This window comes from Ipomoea nil, unplaced genomic scaffold (genome assembly GCF_001879475.1).
Source record: "Ipomoea nil cultivar Tokyo-kokei standard unplaced genomic scaffold, Asagao_1.1 scaffold2759, whole genome shotgun sequence".
Lineage (NCBI taxonomy): Eukaryota > Viridiplantae > Streptophyta > Magnoliopsida > Solanales > Convolvulaceae > Ipomoea > Ipomoea nil.
In genome coordinates, this window is record NW_017619187.1 from 795,934 (window position 1) to 813,462 (window position 17,529).

At 34.9% G+C, this 17,529-nt stretch overlaps 2 protein-coding genes and 1 non-coding gene across 3 annotated transcripts; all 3 read right to left on the minus strand.

Annotated features, from left to right (window-relative positions):
* Positions 1 to 11,563: 11,563 nt before the first annotated feature.
* LOC109156914 lies at positions 11,564 to 12,535 on the minus strand. Its single transcript, XM_019304808.1, has 2 exons — positions 12,152 to 12,535; positions 11,564 to 11,998 (listed from the first exon to the last, which is right to left on the minus strand). The coding sequence occupies exons 1-2, from the start codon at positions 12,334 to 12,336 to the stop codon at positions 11,755 to 11,757; spliced, it is 429 nt and encodes a 142-aa protein (XP_019160353.1). The 5' UTR covers positions 12,337 to 12,535; the 3' UTR covers positions 11,564 to 11,754.
* Positions 12,536 to 12,685: 150 nt separating this feature from the next.
* Positions 12,686 to 15,137, minus strand: LOC109156913 (60S ribosomal protein L5). Its single transcript, XM_019304807.1, has 9 exons — positions 15,027 to 15,137; positions 14,801 to 14,870; positions 14,603 to 14,694; positions 14,210 to 14,336; positions 14,031 to 14,110; positions 13,825 to 13,941; positions 13,400 to 13,534; positions 13,131 to 13,300; positions 12,686 to 12,956 (listed from the first exon to the last, which is right to left on the minus strand). The coding sequence occupies exons 1-9, from the start codon at positions 15,027 to 15,029 to the stop codon at positions 12,842 to 12,844; spliced, it is 909 nt and encodes a 302-aa protein (XP_019160352.1). The 5' UTR covers positions 15,030 to 15,137; the 3' UTR covers positions 12,686 to 12,841.
* A 148-nt stretch (positions 15,138 to 15,285) lies between these two features.
* On the minus strand, positions 15,286 to 15,359 carry TRNAV-AAC. The gene has a single exon. It is a non-coding gene; the product is annotated as a tRNA-Val (tRNA).
* Between the last annotated feature and the right edge of the window lie 2,170 nt (positions 15,360 to 17,529).

Here is a 17,529-nt window from a genome sequence, read left to right on the forward strand (position 1 = left end):
AATTATCTTGCATCTTAGCGTTATTGTATTTTCACATGAAAAATGAATGACATCCAACTAGGGATGGGTCTACAAGTAAACAAAAAAGACTACTAATTCTTTTTTGGTGAAAATTATTTGATATAAGCGTACTAGCATACCTTTTTTTCATTTCGGTTTCTATAGTTCCTAATTCGATTTGAACCAAACCGTGGTCATCCATAACCAGGAACTATATGTTAACTTCTACCACTTTATGCAATACACACCAGTAAAGCATCTAGATAGATTATCCTACCATAACCTAAGCCCTAAATCAGACTATTCACACATTATAAGCACAAATAAAGCAAAGACATAAGTAAAGATTTAGCGTAGTTAGTTCATTGTGTAATTTAAAGATCATAGTGTGTGGAGGTTCGAATCTCATACCATGAAAACATGTATGGGAAAAAGTATGATCATTGTTGTTTTTTTTATTTTAAATAAATTTTAGTCCTTCTAATCATAAATTCATAATATTCACCAGAGTGGTATTTTAACAATTTTTTCAAGGCATCTTTGTCCCATTATATTCCAGTGAAAAACATGATAAGAAATAAAGAAAGCCACAAAGTCAGATCTACTTAATTCCCCCCCCCCCCCCCCCCCCCCCCCCCCAAAAAAAAAAACAAAAAACAAAAAACAAAAAACAAAAAAACAGACAACTCTCCTATACTCCACCGGCACTACCAAGGCTAGCGAGTGTGTCACCTCACTCCTTGCACAAAAACTTAATCATAATGGTCCAAATGAAGGTTGGACGGTTTAGGTTATACAATATTGTAGAAACAAAAACCTTAGCTTCATCTATATTGTATCAATGTTTCACATCTATAAATTTTAGCTAATTAACAATTGTGGTATTATCTAAATTTAAGATGGATGAAATGCTATTAACTATTCACAAATATCACACTTTGTATCTCCGACTAGTGTTGTTAATGCTATTTGCATTCATCAACCATGGTAACTCAATCAAGAACAAGTACAAATTAAGTAGCCTAAAGAAAGTCCTATCTAATGATGCATCTTTGAGTAATGAGGTGATTGAAGGTTTTTTCGAGAAGTACTTGAGGTATCCACAATCCTACAAGGGTATATATAATATATTGATTGAGTAAATTGGAATTAGTCTAGGTGATAGGACAAAAATATACCCATAAAATTGGAAAGGAAATGATAATGGTAGGATGTAATTTGAGAAAAATGATTATTGTAGACAAAAAGAGTTAATGGGGTTAAAGTGTTCTTAGTGTCTTATAAGATTTTGATGTCTGATCTGTAGTCAATATTTAATAGTTTTAATTTTTTGTATCAAATATTAACCTTTAATATCCCGAACTAAACTGAATTAGTCTCGCAATAATAAAAATATCAGATTTTGTATTAAAAAAAACATTAATATTTATGTTTGATATAAAATTTCTCATTACTAGCTAGATTGATGTATCCCTTCTCGGGCCCTTCACATCCTGTCTCGACCTGACAAAACATTTAGAAAGATTTATGTCCACTTTAAACATAATCTCAACATTGACATTGAGAAGGTTCGAACATTGATCTCTTCTTCCAAATACTTCCTACTAAACTAATAAGTTGAGCTAAGTCCGTGCGGATTAAATTGACATATATATCCCTAACTATATGAGACTCTTATCTTACTTTTAATAATGTATCAATATTTGACATTTTTAAATAATATCTTAAAGGCACTTATAATCATTTTTTATCTTTATTTTAAACACAATAAATATGTCCCTTTCAATTTATTTATTATATATATATTTTTTTTTTCGCCGGCACATGCACACTTGACACTTGCATGGAGGCTTTTAATGGAGTAGGCATTCTAGATTCGGGGTCGGCTAACTTTAATTTAGATCTGTAATTTTGGAGTTAGCCGCCGATTTAATTTAATCAATTTGAGATCAATTCTTCAATTCTATCATCTATCTCATGTTACTTGTTATATTTACTAATTTTTTTTTTCCTTCACTTTTTTTGAAAGTTAACTGGCTCTATTACCAATAACGCCTTCACTGAGGCTCGAACTCATAATCTTTCATATGGAAGTCCAACCCGGGTACCATTAGATCACATAGTCCTGGTCTTCACTTATTTTCATATAACTTTAAAATTCAAAATTGTGTATTTATCATGCCATAATTTTTAAATATATAAATTGCATATATTACAACTGATGGATATATTAGGAGAAGGGACTCGGGGCAAACCGACCCGGGGGTCGCGCGTGAGACGAGGGGCCCAAGGGCGAGGACTACCACGGGGGACCCAAGGGCGAGGACTACCACGGGGGTCTCCCCGCGTGACTCGGTCAACCAAGATCCAACCGCCCGCCCTATTCTCTTGGGGTCGGTTGGGAGGATTGCTTTGTATAAAAAGACATATCATTGTCTTTGTTAGGGGATCTACATCTTGTCTTGTTACTACACTCTCCTTGTAATTTTCCTATAAAAGACTATCAATACGAAAGTTGTCCCCGTGACATATACATTTCTTGCATTTTCCTATTGGATTTAGTGATTCGGGTCTACCCCGGGTAATTAAATCCATCAACAACTAAATTCAAATCATGTTAGTTAAATTAGACACATAAAATAAGATGTAAAATACCAAATATACTATTCTGGATTCCTGTTTGTTAGGGTATGCTAACATGACTCCTGGCCTGTTATATAAGAAATCACATATTGCCTCTGTCGGATCGGAGTGTGTGAGCCCTTAGGGTTGGGGATTCAATCTTTTGGGGTAAGAAATCACATATTGCCAATAAGTTTCGTGCAAAGTAGTGATTATATATGGTGTGATTGAATTGAATTGATGCTAACATGACTCCACCTAACACAGGCAAATTATTGTGTGAACTATAACAAAAAGTATATTTTTAATATACTAAAAGTACATTATTCGTGTACTAAGTGTACATTATATAAAATAATGTACTTTCAGTACTCAAATAACATATATTTTTTTTCTTAGTACAATGTATATTTTTAATATATTTAAAATACATTATTTGTATACTAAATGTATATTATTTGATAATATGATCCACACAACTATAATGATTGACCTATGCGAGCCTCCGTCATTATTTCATGAACTATAGCTCACACATTTGTGTGAACCATAAATAAAAAGTACATTTTTAATATACTAAAAGTACATTATTTGTATACATAAAATATATTATTTGAAAGTACATATTTTTTTATATATTATCAAATAATATATATTTAATACACAAATAATATAATTTTAATATATTAAAAATATATATTACGTTCATAGTTCACATAATTATATGAACCAGAGTCCACATAACTATATGGTTATGTGAATAATAGTCCACACAATAATTTGACCGCTAGCCTAGGTTTGATCAAAAGCAATCATTATTGTATGGACCATGGTCTACACAAGTTGTATGGACCATATTTTGTCTACTGTCAAATAATGTACATTCAGTATAAAAATAATGTATATTCAATACAAAAATAATGTACATTGTATTCAGGAGATGTACATTATTTTTGTTCTGAGTGTACATTATATTATATAATGTACATTCAATACAAAAATAATGTACGTTTAATATATAAAAAATATACTTTTTGTTACGGCCCACAACATTGTGTGGACCTTTGCCGATCAAAAGCTCACGAAGATATATGGATTGGGCTTGCTTATTAGTTAAAAACAAACTTGGGTAGCTAAGGGCAAATTATTGGGCAAATTATGTTGTGCATCCGTATGCACCATGCATGGTGCATACGGATGCAAAAACGACGTCGTTTTAATAAAACGCGCGTCTCCCCTTAAAAAAAAAAAAATCAGGTTCGATTCACAGCAACAGCATATGAACTAAAATTCCATAATCGATGAACTATAATTCCATAATTGATGAACTATAATTCCATAATCGATGAACTATAATTCCATAATCTATTCTATGAACTAAAAATTTCAGAATGAATGAACTAAAATTCCATAATCTATAAACTAAAATTTCAGAATCGATGAACTACAATTCCATAATCGATGAACTATAATTCCATAATCAATGAACTATAATTCCATAATCTATGAACTAAAATTTCAGAATGAATGAACAATATAATGTTGTTGCTGGGAATCGAACCTGAATTTTTTTTAAAGGGGAGACGCGCGTTTTTTAATAAAACGACGTCGTTTTGGCATCCGTATGCACCATGCATGGTGCATACGGATGCACAGCATAACGATTGAAATTATTGTGTGGACCATATTAAAAAGTACATTTTTAATATACTAAATGTACATTATTTTTGTACTGAATATGCATTATACAATATAATGTACGCTCAGAACAAAAATAATATATATCTCCTGAATACAATGTGCATTATTTTTGTACTAAATGTACATTATTTTACAGTAGACAAAATATGGTCCACACAATAATGATTGGTTAGCTGAGTCCAGGCCGTCAAACTTAATTAAAATCTGCCAATTTGAGTTGTGGGATATTAATCCAACAATTATATTGTGAACCGCGGTCCATAAAGCTTTGTGGACCATTGTCCAAAAAGATAAACATTATAGTGTATTTAAACTGAAATTGTCTGCCAAGACTATGTGGTCTAATGGTACTCGGGTCGGACTTCCATTTGGAAGGTTACGAGTTTGAGCCTCAGTGGAGGCGTTATTGGGTCTTTGTGTTTTAGTAAGTTGAGAAAGTATATGAACAGATACTACAATGTAATAGGGCCAGAAGCACTCAAAAAATAAAAAAAAACTCACGTATTATTTTTTTTATTGTATTATCAAATGAAACTGTAATTGTGGTGAAATGAAAGTGCAGTGTATACAAAATGAAACTGAATAACAATTTCACATATTTGAGTGTATATTGTCAAGTGAAACTGTAGTTATATCAAAATGATACTGTAGTTGTGTTAAAATGAAACTGCAATGCATATTTGATGCCTGGACTATAATGCATTGTGGACCGCGGTCCACAGTATAATTTTCGATATTAATCAACGCCTCAATCCCAAGCAAATTACAATTGTTATACCATGGATCATGATTGATCTTGCATTATAGACTTTAGTTTAAAATTATGTGTCTATAGACTATAAATTATGTGCATGTAAATAAATTGATGGTACATAATTTGTTAACTACATACACATATTATGCTAACTACATACACATAATATATTAAAATGTATACATATATATATAATCTTAATGTTATTGGACTAGGATCTAATATTAACATATCATGTGTCTGTAGTTAATATATTGTGTGCCTTCAATTTATTTATATGCACAAAATTTGTTAACTATACACACATAATATATTAACTAAAGACATAATCTGAATGTTATTTTGGATCAGGTTTCACAATGCTACACTGTAATCTATAGTATAATTAAAGGTGAGGGTTGCCAGCCCTCTTTCAATCCGAGTTAAACAAGCCTAACATTTTTTATAGCTCTATTCATGGCCCTCTTTCTCACTTTTGCAACCTTGTGACCCCAAATTTTATGTTCTCTTTAGCCCATTCTTTCATCACCTTCCAAGTTTTTGTGCCTTGAAATCCTATACTTTACACCTTGCACTTTGAGCCCAAAAATCATTGCTTTGCTGCCTTTTTGTCCCCAAAACTTTATTCCCTTCCTGTCCAAACTTGCAACCCCAAAAACTCTTCCTTGTGATCCAATTCACACATGTAACCTTCTCTTCTTCCTATCCACCCTCCAAACTTCCTAGTCAATTAACTCCTAGACCTCCATTTCTTGGGCCCAGTAGACCAGGCTACAGCCCATTCCTCTATCAAATGTCATTGTAAGTTAATTTATTAATAGTACGCACGGGTAAAAATTGGCTTTTAGGTGGTAGATTGTAAGTAAAGACACATAATCGAGCCTTGTTGTGAGAGTTACATCTAATGTGATGAGCTCTTTGTGGGGCCTTCCCCTTAATAGGCTGATGAATCACCGTGATATACCCACCCACTAATCCACTATCCGGTAGGGTCAGGGTGTGGGGCCCTGGTTGTTGTAGTGTGGGAGTTACAGCCAATGTAACGAGCTCTTTGTGGACACCAGACACTAGTCTTCCCACCTAATAGGTCGATGAGTTACCCTAATTTACCCACCCACTATCCAATCGGGCCGGGGTGTGGGGCCTTGAAGGCATGAGAATTTCACATTTGTGGACAAGTTAATTTATTAATTTTGTTATCTTTTATGTAATTAATATAAAAGTATTGAATTTGTACCATTATAGTATATAGTCCCAAGTTGAAAAAATGAATTTTTTTTAACTTAGGTGATCCCAGCTCACAGACCCCACCTCTAAAGCTTCTGCAGAGGTAAATTGTGAGTCGTACAATCAACCCACCAATTATATCTTAGAGCTATTTTTCACACATATTTTCAATGGAATTCAAACCTCCACACTACAGCATCCAATTATGATATTTAAGTCAAACAACAAACGAGGCTAAGCTCGATTGGAGGGCCAGGCCAGGCTTAAAAAATAACTGTTGAAAATAAAGGTTGGTTGATATATTTTCTGAACTGTAGAACCCCCCCCCCCCCCCCCCCCCCCCCCTCCCTCCCTCAAAAAAAAAAAAAAAAAAAAAAAGGAGTTAAACCCGTGAATAGATTTTGGTCACTGTTAATTTCGTGTCAATACGGTCTTTGTTTACTTTATAATTATTTCGCTGCTACTGGCACAGAGGTTTTGAATATCTGTCAACAGTGCTAAACATGAATACATATTAGTTAACTAAATAATTATTGAACAATATTTCAAAAATAATAATAATAATTAGACTAACACCCCACAAAAATTATACATATATCATCACACACAAAAACTAAATTCATAAAGAACTAAATCGCTATTCAATTATAATGACAAAAATGGCAGTTTTAATTTGCCGATATGATCAAAGTATTTGGAAGCGGCAAAGAGGGCAAGAGCTTTGAATAGGGAGCCACTTTCCGATGCAATTCTCATGGAAAACATGGCCGCAGGGGACTTGTTTCCCGCCCACGCCCTCTTCAAAACCATCCATGCACACTGAACAAATGCCGCCGCTGGCGTCGCCGCCCACCGTCACCATCTTGTGAACACCGCCGCCGCCGTGGTCCAACATCCTCTCCGCCGTGCATGCTGCGGCTCTTAAACTCTCTGGCTCCGGCATTGTCAAAACCGCGTCAAGATCAAAATACTCATCCATTTTAGTGAACCTCCGGGCACTGTACTGCTTCCTAAACTGAAATTAAGGTTTTGGTTTTGCTGGCTTAAGCTAAGAAGAATTTGGTAATGATTAGAGGATAGATGATGGAGTGATTATATAGAGAATGGAGGGGGAGAGGTGAAGCTGCTAGGAAGCGGAGATGCAGGCGGCGGGGCTTTGCTTTTTCCACACCTAATTGGAAATCAATTCTTGTACGTAGACCACTAGACCATGCATGGTCCACACAGCTCTGCGGACCATGGTTAAAAAAAGACGTCCTTACTAAGTAAAGAAACAGTGTTTGATATATTTAACTATTTTCGTATTTTGATGTGTTCAGAATAAAATAAAAATAGAGTGTATCTAAAATTAAACTGAATAGCATGTCTCATATATTGAATGTATATTGTCAAATAAAATCGTAGTTGAATTAGAATAATACTTTAGTTCTGTTGTAATGAAGTTATAGTATATCTAATATAAAATGGAATAATAGATCTCATATATTATATTGCGTGTATATTATCAAATGAAACTGAAGTTGAATTAAAATTATACTTTAGTGGTGTTGTAATAAAATTATTGTGTGTATAAAATGAAATTCAATAACAGATCTTACATATTGGGCGTATAATGTCAAATGAAATTGTAGTTGAATCAAAATAATACTTTGGTTGTGATGTAACGAAATTACAGTGTATATAAAATAAAACTAAATACGTAGTAAAAATAGAATTAGTTGGACGGAACAGGTGCGGTTTCTTGTCATCAAAAGAAACGACATCGTTTTGGACCATGGTCCACAGTAAAACTAGCCATTAGAAATTCTATGGGCATGACCAGGATTGAACCCGAATTAGCTTAATAGTTGTGAGAATAGTGAATGGTGTATGCCAACAAAAAAAAAAATTATAATAATAATAATAAATTATATCAAATGTGTTTAGTTTGTCACTAATTTTTCACTTGATAAAATAGTGTGTCATGTTAAAAAGTTGGATTAGACTTTTCTCAACGTCGTAAAAATCAAATTTTGTGGGTGTGACTACTGACTAGGAGCTTATTGAACCCAAACTAGTCTGGGAGGATTGAACCCAAATTAGTCTGCCAGGTTTTAATGGATGAATCGCTTTTGTTTTTTCTTCCAACTAATCAATTAATATAAATTTAATGGCGAAAGTATGTATTTACAATTTTACAATGCAATAATGCAAATAGCATTTTGCATATATATAGTTTGTGAATACTATATTATACAGTTTATATTTATTAATTACTTGTAAATAAAGTAACATATTGTAGTTCAAGTAATTAATTAATTAGATGAAGAAACGTTTAGTGGTGTAAGTTTTTTTTTTTTTTTGTATATATAAGAAATATTACCATACAACTGAGAAAATTCTACTGTAACAACCAACAACAACCAAAGCACTACTAAAGCAAGGAATATATAATATAGTTGACGCATTGACCGATTAGACATTTGTGCAATTTGTAAACTATATTATTATATATATAAGACTAATAAAAGTAGGCTATATTGCACGTGGAAGGTGGCTAATGCTATTTTGCCTCGCTTTTGGCTTTTATGTTTTGATTGGCGGGAGAAGAATAGTCTGAGTCAAGGATGGAAATAAAATAATAAATTAAAGACATTTCCACGTGTGACTAGATGTGTACGATGAAATCTACATATACAGACCTATCTATCTACATATACATACAATACATATACAAACCTAATAATACAAATCTAATAAATGTCAATAAAGTTAGACCTATAACTAGAACTATAAAATGTTGGTAATTGTTTATTGAAATGAATGGTTCATATTATTTTGATTTTAGTATTTTTTTTTTGTTTACTTTACTCTCTATTATATCTTTTACTTTTCTTAAATACCCCTACATTCCGTCAGTGTTATAAACTTTAGTAACAGAATGTTTCGTTCGCTATTAATTATTCTTAACTTACTCATTGATTTTTATAAAGAAGGTTTTAGGTTCGAATTGAACCTCATCCTATCACAATTAAAATTGACATAATTGTTAAACATATACTATGAATATGTTAGAGTGTATTAAAAAATACAATATAAAATGTAACATGAACTTTAGTCATTAAATTAGAATCACACATTGGGTATTGATGAAACGGTACACCTAATTTATAATATATATTCAACATAGATGAGAAACTATGTCTATTATCATTGTCTTTTTGAAAAATGAGGATTTTGTTATGTTATTGAAGGTGTATTGCGCGTCTGCGCCAATGCACTGAAATTGCAGGGAAGCACATCGGGGGACTAGATTAAATCAAGAATTCATTTCTGGCAGAAGCGTCAACAAGAAGAAGCATGGATCACGCCAATTTGGACTTTATACTATTTATTCCCTTTCAATTTTCATGTGTACCAAACATTAAAATTGAAATTCTCAGTAATTATATTCCTGTAAACCAAACACTGAAATTTAAATTCTCACTTTATTCTCAGTAATTCATGTCCCATGAAATTACAATTCATTTTCCACGTAATTCTCTCCCTCCAACTAAATGTCCCGTAAGGCGTTGAAATGGCTATTCCTATAGCAGAGAGAATAACTCATTCTATAGAATTATGTTCCATGACATATAAAGTGAACCAAACATATGAATAGATCTATTCCATAAAAATAGAGAATACTATTTTATTTCTTGTTTATTTTGCCTAGCAAATATCGCCTAAAAGTTAAAGTGAAAATCACTCATACAATATATGAATATAAGTGCATTTGAAGATTTGGTGGTCAACATATTTCAAGTTCAAATCACACTCATTCGTTACAAGAATGTGGATTCTTTAGTTTTCAGCATGAGATATTTGATGAGTATTGATGAACTTATAGAGTTTTATTGTTGTGAATTAAAAAATTATAATCAGTTTGGTAAAAAAACAATCAAGGCGGCCGTAGGTCGAGGCGATTTCAGCCCTGGACGATTTTTGGTTGGTTGTCGATTAGGCGCCTAACTCCGTCTAGTTGGCGGCCAACTCAACCGAGTGGTATTTTTTGCTTGCTTAGTTGCTCCTCTTGCCATGTACTCAACTAACCATCTAACATATGCTTTTTTTTTATAAATAATATTCACTCCACGGCCGCCTGTAGGTCGAGGCAATTTAAGCCCTGGACGGTTTTTAGTTGGTGGCCAACTAATCGGTCGACTAGGCACCTAACTCCGTCTAGTTGGTGCCCAACTCAACCGAGTGGTATTTTTTGCTTGCTCAGTTGCTCCTCTTGCCATGTACTCAACTAACTATCTAACATATGTTTCCTACTAAAGCACGAAAAGTAAATACTAACCATCTAACATATGTTTCCTACTGAAGTACAAAAAGTCAATGCCCTCACACTAGGGTTCGAACTTGAGACCTCTCACTTAAGGGGTCACAGTTATGTCGCTCGACCGCAAAGCCTTTAGCACCATCTAACATATGTAGTTGACTTCGAATTACTCGACCGCCTAGGAGGCGCCTAGGCACCCCCGGACGCTCGACTAGCGCCTAGCGTCTTCTGCAACATTGATAATAGAGAAAATGGTCAAATAGGCCCCTAAACTTTACCTTAAAGGTCAATTAGGCCCCTAATATCGGTAAATGACTTGTTATTACAGGTCATTTTAATTCCGGTGTCAGATTCCGACCACCGGTGACTAATTCCGGCCACCGGCGACAATTTCCGGCGATATTTTTCGGCCGTCCGGTCGTCTTCCACTGGAGAAGACGACCGGACGGCCGCCTTCTCCAATGGAGAAGGCGCAGGCGGCCGTCTGCCGCCTTCTCCATTGGAGAAGACGACCAAATCTGGTCGTCTTCTCCAATCGTCTTCTCCATTGGAGAAGACGACCACCAGATCTGGTCATCTTCTCCAATGGAGAAGACGACCAGATCTGGTTGTCTTCTACACTGGAGAAGGCGGCAGACGGCCGCCTGCCGCCTTCTCCAATGGAGAAGGCGGCCGTCCGGTCGTCTTCTCCAGTGGAAGACAACTGGACGGTCGGAAAATCTCGTCGGTCGCCGGAATTGGTCACCGGTAGCCGAAATCCGTCGTCGGAATTAAAATGACCTGTAATAACAGGTCATTTACCGATTTTTGGGCTTCATTGACCCAATTTAACATGTTTGAGTGTTTAATTGATCTTTTTAAATGTTTAGGGGTCTAATTGACTTTTAAGGTAAAGTTTAAGGACCTATTTGACCCTTTTCTCTTGATAATAATAATAAAATTGATTTGAGATTGTATATAATAATAGGAATTTGAAACGAAAACACTAGACTCCAGAAAACATATGCAATAAAATCGTAATTGTCACACTTTAAGGCTCTTTGCAAGGTCTAAATCCCCCTTCTCTAGAGAATTTTAATTGATACAAGAATTTGGAGGAATTAAAGATGTTATTAGGAGAACATATATGAATTGAGCACAGAGACATCTATTCAGACGAAGGCTCCTGAATCTGAACAACAGGCTTCCCTCTCTCTCTTAGCTTTGCCATGGATTCTTTCATGGCCTCTTTCCTTCTCTTGCTAGCCAACACTTTCGCCATCACGCCACTCACATTGGGATCCTTCTTCTCCTCTACTGGTGGCGGCGGAGGCCTCCTCGCCGCTGCATTAGCGCCCCTCTCCCCCACCTTCAATCCCAACACCGCGCCTCCCAAGCTCAATGCAAGACTCCTACATTGTTACCATAGTCCCCGTTCCATCAATCTTATAACTATAGATAACGATAACAGTATAACACAACTAAGTAATCTTAATTTACCGACGAATTGAACCTGTCATTATAACGATAATAATATGACTAAGCAACCTTAATTAACGACAAACCTGCGAGTGACGAGCTTTTGCCCTAGACCTTTTTCAGAAGAGGTTTGTTGGCAAGACAACACCTTGTGGAAATACAAACAAGAAGGGAGATGGGCATTCTTCTTTGGTGATGTTGAGATTGAAGCAGCTGGTAATCTTGGGGCTAATGAATGTGCCATGGTGTTGTGAGATGCTATGCACTTCATTTGCAAATGAATTGACAGACTTTAAGACCAATATTTCTGACCATGTTTTTGTGGCAGAAGAATAGGATGTAATTGGCAATAGAGTTTGATTGGTTAGTTTAGGATAAGGTCTCATTTGTGTGGACCCCACAACAAAATGTTTTTTTTGCTCAGCCTCTAATAGCTGTTCAAAGGATTCGCACCCACCAGAATGTTCTCATTCTAAAAAACACACAAAATAATAAGTGCCCCTGCTTGATTAATGTCAAAGAACTCTATGGTTAACAAATTAAGCTGCTTGACTTACAACAGTCACAGGATGAGTGCAGAAGCAAGCACTGGGGAAGAAAACCTGAGAATGGAAAGCAAATGAAACTGCCAAATAAAATCTGCATTTAGAATAAAACAAATATCCAAACTCAAAATCTGACATAGTATAACCCAAAATTCCCCAGAATGGGTGTAACAAAACTTTGATCTAATAGGTCTAAGAACTGCATAGAATCGCTTGCGCAATCTAGTGTTTTCACTCATCGTCTTCATCTTCGTCTTCGTCTTGTCCTGCTGCAGCGTTAAGAGCATTTAGGCGCTCAATCAGGTTAGCCCTCCTCTCGTCATAGGTGAGTTTCTTCAAATTGAACCTGAGGTACAGAAATAAAAAAGTTTATCCACATCGAGAATAATCAAACTTAGAGTAATCACCCAATTGTTTCAGAAGGAAAATATGAAATCATTGTATTCCAAAAACACATTTTAAAACACGATCTCCTCCTCTAGAATGAGTAAATAGAAGATGTATACTATTGTTTCTATACCTCTTGTGCTCCTTAGGCTGCGGCTTATCTGACTTCTTAGCTGTTGGATCAGCACGAATGGCAGCATGGACTTTCTTATAAACCTCCTCTATGTTATCTGCCTCGATACCTTTCTTGACATATTCGCTGAAGTGTGACTGATACTTCTCTGGCTCATCTTCCATCAATGTCTAGAACAAAGAAATTTTATACTTTCTAGCTAGCTTGCTCTTACATTATCACAGTATGAGTTCAAGTCACGCCTGTGAGCTTAAAACTTTAATACTGACCTTCATATATCCAGCAACATGGCCACCATAAATGTATTTCCGATGAAGCTCAGCATCGAGCTGCTTGGAGTCTTTTGAGAATCCAGCAAATCTCTTGTCACTGTGAGGAATATCAAGACCACCATCCAATGCTCCCTGTAATAAGAAGGGAGTAGATTAGAGAAGAAGTCAACAGAGGGAGAAAGATCTGGCAAAAGGACTTTTTTGAAGAGCAGATTTTGAATGTCTTACGAATATTTAGAAGTTTTCAATTTTAAAGTACAATGAGCTGGACTATTGTTGTTAAGACTATCCACATTTGATGAAAAAACAACCCACAATAGTAAAAATATTTTTTTTTAAAACCCCTCAAACAATTAAATGTAGCCGCTTTCCATTTATGCAATTCACAATTAGATGCCAAACAGTTCTAAAGGTAGACAAACCTTAAGTGCACCAAAAACACGGTTTCCAGTTGTTGTTCTGATTAGACCAACATCAAGGAGAGCACGGAAGGGTCTTCTGCTCTCACCTGGCTCAACAGAAAAGTCCTCACCGGTAGCCTAAACACAAGAATATTAACAGTGTTATTTATACTAAACTCGGGAAGGAACATCAGAATCATAATAACACTTCAATGCTTGAAGAGTACCTCCACATTGCCTTCATAATCATCATCCATCTCAAGCGTTTTCAAGACCCGCCGTGCTAAAAGAAGCCCAGTGCAGTAGGCTATTAACATAAACCACAATCAAAATCAGTTTGTAGGACTGCACCTGTTCGATTACAAGACAACACAAACAAATTGTATAAATGGTTCCTTTTTATTACCTGCTGCATAATTCGTCAGACCTACTTCAAGCCCATATCGAGGCAATTCATGAGAGTATGCTGCAGCAAGGATGATATCACCAGCAATGCTGGCAGACACTATTTGTGCAACAATATCTTTGTTGGTCTGAGATACAGATTAAGGTTCAAACAAACACACACACGAATCTGAACCAATAGCAAATTTTTAATTCAGATACCAAGCATGTGCTCCATCTCAACTCAAAGCCTAAGCTGATAGTTGAATTGAACATTAATGGTTATATGCTTACAACACAATCCAAGGTAGTCACAACTACGATTTGACTAGCATCATATGGAGATTCACATAAACTAGCTAATTGTGTGCAATAACTAATTTGATAAAAAGAAATGCATAATAAATAAGGATACAAATCGCACAACAAAACGATACTTGGGAGTGTTGTACTTGTTCTTATCTTGGTTAATAAGTCGAACACGGGCACGGTAATCAGTCTTCCCATCTGCAAAATTTTGCAAGAAAAACACTTGAGCAAAAGGATAACACCACTGAATTTGCGAAAGGCCAAATTTCAAGTATTCTAAAAGTACAGTCGATAAAAAACTTGCCTCTTCTTCTCTTGAACTGAACCTGAAACCTCTTGAAGTATGCCCTCGTCTTCTGAAGCTTGACAAAGGCCTAGAAAATTCAAAGAATTTAATTTATATAAAAAAAAAATAATACGTAAAACTCCTGTAAATCATACTCTGCGATAATTTTACTTAGACATTTCAAAATATTTATGCAAATGTATACATATAATTTTTTTTTTTTAAATGTAAAGGCGCATTTCACCATTGGAGCTGCGAAAGAGAGACCGCTACAATATTAGCTTTCAGAGCTGCGTCTGAACTCTGAAGGAAAGGCGAACATGGCGGATGGTGTATATATCAAAACCCTACTGCAAGTTGAAAGTTGGGCCTCCAAAATAAGATAGAGAGCGGCCCAATAACACCTTTTACAGTTGTTATACGGTGAACTGGAGTTCACCTTGCCTAAATATCGTTTTCTGTTCTGCAAATGCTTGAAAAATAAGGCATGTGAAAAACAGATTTGGCTTCGCCCGGGCTCGAACCGGAGACCTTCAGTGTGTTAGACTGACGTGATAACCAACTACACCACGAAACCTTTTGTGTAACAAAGCCTTTAAATATAATATTAAGCTATAGTTTCTAAAAATCACAATTGAAAAGAAGACTGGAAGGTCTACAACTTTCATGAAGATCGCAGAGCCTAATTCTGAAGAAAAATGGGTCAAACTCAGCCTAGAAATCGGAGTTTTGTTGCATAGAGGCTCTCGACGCGTCGAGAATTATATTGGCAGAAACCTTCATTTTGCATTCTTTAAATGCGCAACGCGTCGAGCCCTCCAGATATGCACATTTTCAGCCCGTCCCTGCTCCTATTTAACTTAGTTTTCACTCAATTCTCCATGGTTTCGACCCATACTCGAACCCTAGCTATTTTTTACTCTTTCATTTCATATTTTAGGGTTAGATTAGGTGTATATTTAGGTTCTTATTCATATTTGAAGCTTGTATTGAATGATGGATTTCAAGATTCTACCATCATCTCAATAGAGAGGCATTTCTTTCCCTTCTTTTATCTTCTTATGCAATGTTTATGATTTTCACTTATGTTCTTCCTTTATTTATGTTTATAATATGTGAGTAGATAGCTTTTGGACTTGATCGAGCTAGGATGGTATTATATTTATTGATGCTTTGTTTGTGATTATTGCATATGGGTAGATCTCCAAATTATGGTTCATATCTCGTTAATGTTTGGTGTACACATTCATTAACATGTTTTTGGAGAATTCCTTGCCTCAATTAAAGTTGGGTTATGGATTTGAGTCGGCCACCCCTTGCATCCATAGACCTGATTTCTTCCTACGAAAATAGGGAAAATTTGGGGCTTTAGATGCTTTGTTTGCTTGATGGACTTGGAATTGATACGTCACGAGAGTGTGGCAATTCATTGTTATAATCCTTGTTTATTAATCACGAGAGTGGTTCGTAGACTATGATACCTACGTGCATTCCTACTTGATCCCTTGGTTGTTTGTTCCTCCTAATCACATAGGTTGTTGAAGCATCTAGAATATAATGCTCCATAGTTTGAGGCTTATTTCTTTATTTCATGTTTTTATCTCGTTAATATGTGTTTGTGCTATCTCGTTTAATTATCGTTGCCTTAAAACTTGTTTTTTGCTTAGCTTCTTGTTGATAACCCCCAATCCCCTGGGACGATATTTCACACCCGTACATTCATCATTACTCATTTTTTGCTACAATCAATAAATAATTTTTAAATTTAAAATTATTATAATAAATGTGCCACTTTGAAGGCTAAAATTATTATAATCGAAATGACATCACACTACATGATTGTTCACAACTTATTATCTATTTTGAGTACATAAAATATGAAATTCATCTCTTCACATAGAAAAACATAAATTTACTTTGACTTGATCTATAAGTTGGTAAAAGATTCAACTCAAAATAATGCCTTAAAATAGCCTCTCATATGTCAATTTATGCCCAATTTTTCATATGTAAAAACTAAACTAGAAGTGGGAGAGGAAAGAAAGAAAAAGAATAGGAAGAGGAATTAACGAAATAAAATTTCTTTACTTAATTTCAGTGCAGGTTTAGAAGATCATTTGCTCCATTAAAAAAATAAAAAAATAAAAAATCTTCGCATTTTTCCGATCGAAGAACATATAAAAAGATGTGCTCATCTTAGAACTTGCCAACATTTTTCTTCCAAAAAGGTTGAATTCGCAACCCCAAGGACTTCCTACACTCTGTCCTGATAGAATATTTAGAGGATGTAAATTACGGTAATCCAATTGAACACATAAACTAGATATTTGTTTAGTGCACACAAGAAGTCCTCTCACTTTAAGAATTTACCAACATCCTCTAATGGGACACAAACCCGTAAAATTCTGTTTAGACTAATAGTTTATGATTCTTTTAATTGTTAGGCTCGAAGAGAAATTCTAGCTAGCCGCAATAAAAAAAATCTTTTCTCACATGCCGGCTATACGTTGAAAAATGTTTTTATTTTTATTTTTATTTTTATTTATTTTTAAGTGACCGAGAGAAATCCACAATCACTACCTAAGAATGTATATAAATTCAATTTTTTTTGTACATCTAAATATGTTGGAGAAATTAATTTTATTTACATGTGGAGTATGTCAAAACACCATTTTCTACACACAAAAAAAATACAATATACACTAGCATTCAAGTTAAATAAGCCAGAAAATTATAAGATTATATAT